At 45.4% G+C, this 9,738-nt stretch overlaps 1 protein-coding gene across 4 annotated transcripts in view; it reads right to left on the bottom strand.

The window, feature by feature from the left end:
* Positions 1 to 526: 526 nt before the first annotated feature.
* ash2l (ash2 like, histone lysine methyltransferase complex subunit) overlaps positions 527 to 9,738 on the bottom strand; it is a 63,317-nt gene continuing 54,105 nt past the window's right edge. For all 4 annotated transcript variants that reach the window (XM_087984410.1, XM_087984412.1, XM_087984411.1 and 1 more), the window contains 4 exons: positions 4,158 to 4,250; positions 2,777 to 2,875; positions 2,004 to 2,063; positions 527 to 1,243 (listed from right to left, as the gene is read on the bottom strand). In XM_087984410.1, the coding sequence (XP_087840536.1) occupies positions 1,136 to 1,243; positions 2,004 to 2,063; positions 2,777 to 2,875; positions 4,158 to 4,250 (360 nt within the window). In that variant the 3' untranslated portion in view covers positions 527 to 1,135. The remainder of the gene's footprint in view (positions 1,244 to 2,003; positions 2,064 to 2,776; positions 2,876 to 4,157; positions 4,251 to 9,738) is intronic.

Below are 9,738 nucleotides of genomic sequence, written 5' to 3'. Positions count from 1 at the left end.
GGGTATATGAATAGGAAGGGGTTGGAGGGATATGGGCCGGGTGCTGGCAAATTGGACTGGATGAATTTAGGATATCTGGTCGGCGTGGACGAGTTGGACCGAAGTTTCTGTTTCCGTGGTGTATATCTCTAAGGCTCTGAAATTACGAGTTGGGGATTGTATTATCACAACCCAGTTTTAAAATTTGAGTTGCTTTTTATGTATTTTCGAATCAAGTTGTTCAGACACATTATTACATACCTCTGGGGCTGCTGGGTCCTGAAGCTCAGGCCCCCTTGCTCATGGACAAACTAACATTGTTTCGTTGAGCTAAAGCTTCGGATATCGGGGTCAAACATGGAAGATGTTCAAGAAAACTTTCAGGTGCAGGTTGTTACCAAGTGGATCACAACTGAAAAAGTGTTTTGGTTAAAAAACCGATATACAGCGGTGAAAGCAGAAACTTGCCAGTCTCATGACCCCACTCCCTGAGTGACAGCACAGAAACAGACAATGCAACTTGATTCAGGAGTCCAACCAGCACACATTATTTCCAGCTTTTATTACAGGATAAAGACATGAAAATACAAGGCTCTGGACAGCCCATCTCCCGGTTTTTGTCTGATGGGTGTTTGCCAGGCCATTTTCCTATGATTGTGAACCTGCCACTGTGGAAGCCTGTTTGATCGGATGTGGCATCACCTCACATAATCGCTTGGTCTGATACAGAACTGAGTTGAGCTGCCAGTGCCTTGTTACCCAGCAGTTGGTGAACATTGCGGTCTGAATACCAACAACTTCTGTGTTCAAAAAATGCCATGGCTATCGAGTCAAGATGCTGAGAAATGCAGGAGTGATTCGGCTTCACAAATGTATCATTTCCAAATGGCAATCACGTGGTTGGTGGGGGTAGAGCCCCATGTAATGCCTGGCACTGTGCACCATCTGACTGACCTGGGTATGGAGTTGGTTTGCGACAGGATTGGGTCGACTCACCGAAACCCAAGTACAATGGAATGAGTCTGAGGTGACTCCAAGATTGTCCGAGCCTATCATGACTGCTCGTGGTTCAAGTATCATTTGTGTTAAACTTCGCTGCACACAGTTCCTTCAGCAGCCCCTGGAGTGCTGGGGGGATCTCTCTGTTCGGAGGGAGTTAGGGCTCCCAGGGTGGGCTTCTCCGCCCATCCACCTCTCCTTCAGCATGGTAAAGAATATCTGCCAGTGTGTGCTCCACCACAGCGTACCAGCCCATGTCACTTATCTGCACATCAAGCAAAGACAAACACGATCAGGTTAACGGCAGAAGTTGCTGGAAACGGCAGCAGGGGCTTAGTGGATTTTGGGCTGTGTCAGGACGCACTTCTGTACATGAATGGCCCGAAAAGGAGTTGGAAACTGATGGAATCAATCACGTGAAAAGAGAATTTGGTAGGTGCGTGAGGATAAGGACTTTTGGACATCAGGAGCCAGTACACAGATGACAGGCTGAATGGCCACCTCCTGCATTATCAGTTTCTCTCAATGTAACACAGCTCATCAAAGCATTTGTACAACGCCTCAAGGAGACTCAAAAGAGCTTCAGATTTTTAAAAGATTACTTTGTGACTATGACAGAGGGTGAAGCCAAGTGGCTAATCCACATCCAAACAGCAGTGAGGAAAACCAATAGTTTACCTGGAGTGGGCCAACAGGGTAAGAAACTGGCCAGAACACCCAGGGATATCCCCAACGTTTGTTCCAATCATATGTCAGCATCATTCACAAGGCCAGGAGCCTTGTTTTCACGTTCACTCAATATGTTTTGAAATGAAAGGAGTTTATGGGTGGAGCCGGGCAGGGTGAGGAAAATCTCTGACACTGAAAATCCCACCAAGCGCTGCGGCAGGTGACTCCGAATCAAAGGGCAAGATCTCGACCCTTCGGTGGGTCACCCCTGTCAGCGTTCCGATTCCAGAACAGCTTTTTTTTGTAAAAAGGTGGAATGGAGGAGCTGGTGCAGGAAAGGAGGAGCAAGAGCATACCGGTTTGAACGGAATGTCTTTCGGAGGATACTTGAAGTTTGGCCCGAAATTGATTGACACCTGAAAAAAAAATCAGACCCAAGCGTGAATCACATGCTTTCCCTCGACACATGTCAATGAGTGAACACCTCCCTCGCCCACCCTCACCACAACTGCAGCAGGAAAATAAGTCTCTCAGTTGAAAACCCCTGACCAAACATTCCACTCAACGCTGCTTTTCCGATGGACAGAGGATTCAAATGCAGCAAACAAATCCCAGTGAAATCCCAACTGTAAAACAAACTTTTCGGTACAAGTGCAAAGATCCCGTTTACCTAGCTGCTGAAATCCCACAGCAGTTTCTCAGTATTTATTCTGGCACCCTGCCACAGACAGCCTCTCTCCTAACTGCCCTTCGTTGCCAACATCATGAGGATGATAACTGGGCGATGGGCTCTCGAGACCCAAGACCCTGCAGTAAATTCCCAGCGCTCTTCGTGGTTGGAGAGTTGCTGTTTCCCGGAGACCAAGACTGGGGGTCTGAGCCCCCCCATGGCAGCTTTTCAGCAAATCTTAACCAGGAAAGACAGGATGCATGGAAGCTGTGAAAGGTGTGAGTGCGCCAAGCAGAGATAGCAAGGTGGAGTGAACTGTGCTCTTGACCAAGGACTGCCCTGTACACTCAATGCAGCAGCAGCACATCACCAGAGCCAAAAGAGTATTGCTCAACCATTCCAGACAAGACATCCTTGAGAGAAAGCTGCAAGTCCATCAACTCCCTTGGTCATACTTACAGTGCAGTTCTTGTACAAAGAAATTGCAGGATGGTACACCCCAGCATACACATCTTCATAGGCAGTTCCCTCATTATCTCCATTCTTAAAAAAAATCATCTAAATCAGGAGGGGAAAAAAAAGACATTTTCAATATTTTGTCAAGGGACCAGTTAGTTCCAGACCAACTGGGTAAGAACCAGACCAAACACACCATTTACAGACCCTGCAATGAATCAGTCAGGAGGGGTATAGTGGTGCTGGAAAAGCACAACAGTTCAGGCAGCATCTGAGGAGCAAGCATGATCTCAGAGGAATGTAGGAATTAGGAGTGGGAGCAGACATTTCAGCCAGTCGAGCCCACTCCACCATGTAACATGATCCTGGCTGAATTTATCCTGGTCCCAACTCCATTCTCCTGCGTGCTCCCCTCTGCCCTGTATCCCACTTTTCATCAGAAACACATCTATTTCGTCCTTCAATCTGTTGAGTGATTTTGCCTCCACTGCGCTCTAGGACAGAGAGCTCCACAGGTTCACAACTGTATGGGAGAAGTCATTTCTCCTCACCCCTGTCACTCTATGACCTCTTCTTCAAGGCTGTCTCACAAGGTGGAACATCTGTTCCATGTCCACCTCATCAATCTCCTTTACCATTTGCTTAAACAAAAATCTCCAATCTCAATGTTGTTAAACAACTGCATACTTTGTTACTGAACTTGCTGGAATGGTTTACAACAGTGGGTGGTGTATAAATTAGTGCTTGTTAGCACAGAACACTGACACTGGTACAAGTAATCAAGAATTCAGCTTGTTAGAATGAGAATCCAAGAAACAGCCTCTAATTTATACAGCATGAGAAGAGGGTACTGACTGGTTGGAACATGGAGATTCAGCAAGGACAGTTAACTGGGAGAAAGTGAGCACTGCAGATGCTGGAGACCAGAGTTGAAGAGTGTAGTGCTGGAAAAGCACAGCCGGTCAGGCAGTATCCAAGAAGCAGAAGAATCAACAGTTCGAGCATCAGCCCTTCATCAGGACAGTTAACTGTCAATCTTCATTCTCAGAGTCAGCAGGCAGATTACAATTGGTTAAGCTGTCGCCATAGGGCAGCAGAGATCAGCTTCCTTCAGGATCCCTTTAGGTACGGACGCAATGTCCTTTTCCCAATTTGACCAATCAGAATCTGTCTGCCCTGTGGACAAAGATTGACAGTTAACTGCTGAGACTGAATCACAATGTCTTGACCAATCAGCACCCTCTCCTCATGATGTCCCTTTTTCTCAATTCTGTTTCTTGTGCACTGGTTGCAATGAGCACAAGGTGAAAACCTTCGCATTTGTCTCCTTTTAGCCATGTATGTGTGACCGGCTTGGGGTATCACATCTCACTGGGCATCTCACCTTACTGCCTGTTGCTGGTTTCAGGCTCTTCTCAGCCTTATCCACAAAGTCCTTCTCTTCAAAGTACAGGTAACTCTTGAACTTAATCAATGCCTGCCCCACAGAGAAAAGAGTGACATTAACAGCAGAAAACACAAACTCTACAACTTTATCCTTTTTCTGTTTTTCCCCAGACTCAAACTCAACTTCTCCTAGACTGGTTCTCCATGTTAAACAGTAGATGAAACATAAACTGCATGCATTTAAGGAGGCTGAGGGGTGACCTTACAGAGGTTTATAAAATTATGAGGGGCATGGATAGGATAAATAGACAAGGTCTTTTCCCTAGGGTGGGGGAGGCCAGAACTAGAGGGCATAGGTTTACAGTGAGAGAAGAAAAATATAAAAGGGACCGAAGGGGCAACATTTTCACGCAGAGGGTGGTACATGTATGGAATGAGCTGCCAGAGGAAGTGGTGGAGGCTGGTACAATTGCAACATTTAAAAGGCATTTGGATGGGTAAATGAATAGGAAGGGGTTTGGAGGGATATGGGCCAAGTGCTGGCAGGTGGGTGCTGGCAGGTGGGACTGGATTGGGTTGGACTGAAGGGTCTGTTTCCATGCTGTACATCTCTATAACTCTATGCTGGTAAAGAGTGGACAATCATAGGAGGACCATTCTCACAGATGACTATCCTCAGCTTCACACAGCAGAAGCTTTCAGGCACGATTCTGGCATGACGGACATGCTGCAGTCTTTCGGATTGTATGGAAGCTGCTGTAAGGTTGGAAATGTGGCACGTGATAAGTTCTTACAAACAGCAATGTGAAAATGACCAGATCATTCTCTTTTCAAGCTATCGCTTGAACACTGGCCAGGACATCCTTTCAAAACGGCACCATCAGATATATTCACCGAGGGTAGGGCTGTCATTAACAAGGTGATGTGTCCAACAACATTAGACTTGTTCAGGACCGAGTTGGCGTCACTACATTCTGTACTGAGATCTCTGAAGCGGGCCTTGATTTGAGGCCCGAGTTATTCAGCTGTGGGTAACACCTCGGAACAGTTAACAGCATCCATCACTGGCACACTAAGTTACAATTTGAACAAGCATGAACAGATATGAGAATAAGCCAATTCCAAAGAGAAATTGGTCCAAGTAAATTCTGTTGAGGTCAGTGATGTTAATTAGCAAATTCTTACCACAAGATGGTGTCACTATAGCAGAAATGTACAGACTCCTGGCTATAATGGGAGATAGAAAGTCATAAGCACGGTCTAACTCATCCATGCTGATCAGTCTTCCTAGACTAAACTAACCCCATTTCCCTCTAACACTTTCATAGAACATGGAACAAGACAGCGCAGAACAGGCCCTTCCGCCCTCAATGTTGCGCCGACCTGTGAACTATTCTCAGCTCGTCCCCCTACACTATCCCAAAATCATCCATGTGCTTATCTAAGGATTGTTTAAATCTCCCTAATGTGACTGAGTTGACTACATTAGCAGGTCGTGCATTCCACGTCCTTACCACTCTCTATGTAAAGGACCTGCCTCTGACATCTGTCTTAAATCTATCACCCCTCAATTTGTAGCTATGCCCCCTCGTACACGCTGACATCATCATCCTAGGAAAAAAAGACTTTCACTGTCTACCCTATCTAATCCTCTGATCATCTTGTATGTCTCTATCAAATCCCCTCTTAGCCTTCTTCTTTCCAATGAGAACAGACCCAAGTCTCTCAACCTTTCCTCATAAGACCTTCCCTCTAGACCAGGCAACATCCTGGTAAATCTCCTCTGCACCTTTTCCAATGCTTCCACATCCTTCCCGAAATACGGCAACCAGAACTGTACACAAAATTTCAAGTGTGGCCGCACCAGCGTTTTATATAATTGCAGCATGATATTGTGGCTCCGGAACTCAATCCCTCTACCAATGAAACCTAACACACCGTATGCCTTCTTAGCAGCACTGTCCACCTGGGTAGCAACTTTCAGGGATCTGTGCACATAGACTCCAAGATCGCTCTGCACATCCACACTACCAAGAATCTTTCCATTGACCCAGTATTCTGCCTTTCTGTTATTCTTCCCAAAGTGCATCACCTCACATTTAGCTGCATTGAACTCCATTTGCCACCTCTCAGCCCAATTCTGCAGTTTATCCAAGTCCCCCTGCAACCTGTAACATTCTTCCACACTGTCCACTACTCCACCGACTTTTGTATCACCTGCAAGTTTACTAATCCATCCACCTATGCCTACGTCTAAGTCATTTATAAAAATGAGAAACAGCAGTGGTCCCAAAACAGATCCTTGTGGCACACCACTAGTAACTGGACTCCAGGCTGAATATTTTCCATCAACCACCACCTTCTTTCAGAAAGCCAGTTTCTAAACCAAACTGCTAAATCACCCTCAATTCCATGCTTCTGCATTTTCTCAATCATCTTCCCATGTGGAACCTTATCAAAGGCTTTACTGAAGTCCATGTATACCACATAACTGGCCCACCCTCATCTATAATGCTTGGTCACCTTCTCAAAAACCTCAATGGGGTTTGTGAGACACGACCTGCCCTTGACGAAACCAGGTTGACTATCTAAAATCAAATTGTTGCTTGCTAGATGATTATAAATCTTATCTCTTATAATACTTTCCAAAACCTTTCCTATAACAGAATTAAGGCGCACTGGTCTATAATTACCTGGGTCATCTCTACTGCCTGATGATTCCTGAAGAAGGGCTTATGCCCGAAACGTCGATTCCTTTGATGCTGCCTGACCTGCTGCGCTTTTCCAGCAACACATTTTTAAGCTCATCTCTACTGCCCTTCTTGAACAATGGCACAACATTTGCAATCCTCCAGTCCTCAGGTACTAAACCTGTAGATAATGACGACTCAAATATCAAAGCCAACAGCTCTGCTATCTCCTCCCTAGCTTTCCTATTCATGTATCTGTCCAAACATCTTTTACATGTTGGAACTGTACCTGCACCTCGCACTTCCTCTATTCCAGACAGTACCACCCTCTGTGAGAAAAAGTTGCCCCTCAGGTACCGTTTAATTCTTTACCTTCTCACCTTAAACCTATGCTCTTCAGCTATGGACTCACCTACCCGAGGGAAAAGACTTTAGTCATTTATGTTACCCATGCCCCTCATGATTTTATAAACCTTTATAAAATAATCTATTACCCTGGAAGCTCCAGGGCAATAAGTCTCAGTTGATCCAATCTCTCCTTATAATCAAACCCTCCAAGCCCCAGTAACATGTTTGCATACAATTGCTAATTTAATAATATCCTTCCTGTAGCAGGGCAACCAGAACTGTACACAGTACTCCAAAAGTGGTCATGCCAACGTCTTGTACACCGCTACATGACATCCTTGCACTGACCAATAAAGGCAAGTGAGCCAAACACCTTCACTACCTGTGATGCCACTTTCAAGGAACGATGTACCTGCACTCCGAGGTCTCTCTGTTTGATAACATTCTCCAGGGTCCTACCACGAACTGTTTAAGTCCTATTCTGGTTGATCTTACCAAAATACATAGCCTCGCATTTATCTAAAGTAAACTCCATCTGCCACACCTCAGCCCCTGGACCCATCTGACCAAGATCTTGTTGGATAATCTTCTTCACTGTCCACTGCAGCATTAATTTTGGTGTCATCCATAAACTTACTAACCATGCTTTCTATATTCTCATCCAAATCATTGGTATAAATGACAAACAATGGCAGGCGCAGCACCGATCCTTGTGGCACACTATTCGAGGCCTCCAGTCTGAAAACCAACCCTCCACCATCAACTTCTGCCTTCTACCTTTGAGCCAATTTGGTATCACCTGGATGCCAGGTGATTTAACTTTACTATCCAGTCTACCACGCAGAACCTTGCCCAAGTCCTTGCCGAAGTCCACGTCAACAACGTCAACCGCTCTGCCCTCATCTATCTTCTTGGTCATATCCTCAAAAAACTCGATCAAGCCTGTGAGTCTCAGTTTCCCATGCTGACGATCGCTTATCAGTCCTTGCCTCTCCAAATGCATGCAGATTCTGTCTCTCAGAATCCCTTCCAACACCTTACACACCCCTCCTATCAGACTCACTGGTCTATAGCTCCCAGGCTGCTTCTTATAGCCTTTCTTAAATAAAAGCACAGCATTAGCCACCCTCCCATCTTCCAGCACCTCACCCATGACTCTGGATGATACAACTGTCCCTGCTGGGGCCCTGCATTTTTTTCCTTAGCTTCTCCCAATGTCCTGTCTTGATCAGGTCCCAGAGATTTATCCACCTTTATGCTTTTTAAGTTCTCCAGCACCTTCTCTTCTGTAATCTGAATGGTTTTCAAGACATGAACATTTATTTCCCGTATTCCCTGACTTGCATGTCTTTCTCCACACTGCAACGTGATGCGAAAAATTCATGTTGTATCTCTCCCATTTCTTGTGATTCCAAATACAGACGGCCTGGTTGATTTTGAGGGCCCTATTCGCTCCTTGTTTGCCCTTCACGTACTTGTGGAATCTCTTGGGATAATCCTTAACCTTATCTGCCAAGGCTATTCCATTCCGCCTTTTTACCTTCCTGATTTCCCACTTCAGTATGACCCTACTCCCCTTCTCAAGAGATTCACTCAATCCCAGCTGTCGATACCTGCCCAGTGCCTTCTCCCTTTTCTTGACCAGAGATTCAATGTCTTCAGTCATCCATTGTTCCCCACACCTCCCAGCTTTGCCCTTCACTCTAACAGGAACATACTGTCTGTGAACTCTCAATATTTCATTTCTTAAAACCTCTTACTTAACAGTTGTCCCATGTCCTGTGAACACTCTACACCCCAATTAACTTTTGTAAATTCCCCTCTCATTCTGTCCAAATCGGCCTTACTCCAATCTAGAATCTTAACTTTTACACACAAGACCTCCCCTTTTCCATAACTATTTTACAACTAATAGAATTATGATCACTCGCCCCAAAGTGCACCCCATTAACACTTCAGTCACTTGCGCTGCCTTATTTCCTAAGAGAAGGTCAGGTTTTGACCCTTCTCTTGTAGGTACATCTACGTATTGACAAACGACAGCAAATCCAGCCGTGGTCCCCAAGACCAAGGTATCATTGCTATCCAGGAGAAAGTGAGGACTGCGGATGTTGGAGATCAGAGCTGAAAATGTGTTGCTGAAAAAGCGCAGTAGGTCAGGCAGCATCCAAGGAGCAGGAGAATCGACGTTTCGGGCATGACCCCGATATGGACTCATGCCCGAAATGTCGACTCTCCTGCTCCTTGGATGCTGCCTGACCTGCTGCGCTTTTCCAGCCATGCATTTTCAGCTATCACCGCTATCCACCCGAACAGCATCATGTTACCAACAATATACAGCTCCAACATTAAAACTGTTGAGTAACCACAACATTCAATACACCAATATTTTTGATGCTGATCTCCTAAAATGCCCTTTCTCACTTTGCTATCATGACAAAGTTGACTGAAGAGTGCATTAATGGAACTCAGAGATTTCTCCACATGGAATTGAACACATTCCCAATTTAATGCATCAATGTACTAATGTCAAAAAGGAAT

Source organism: Chiloscyllium plagiosum, unplaced genomic scaffold, assembly GCF_037043375.1.
Source record: "Chiloscyllium plagiosum isolate Xiang-an unplaced genomic scaffold, Cpla_swu_hap1 HiC_scaffold_48, whole genome shotgun sequence".
Classification (NCBI taxonomy): Eukaryota; Metazoa; Chordata; class Chondrichthyes; order Orectolobiformes; family Hemiscylliidae; genus Chiloscyllium; species Chiloscyllium plagiosum.
This window is presented reverse-complemented; position numbering and strand designations above follow the sequence as displayed.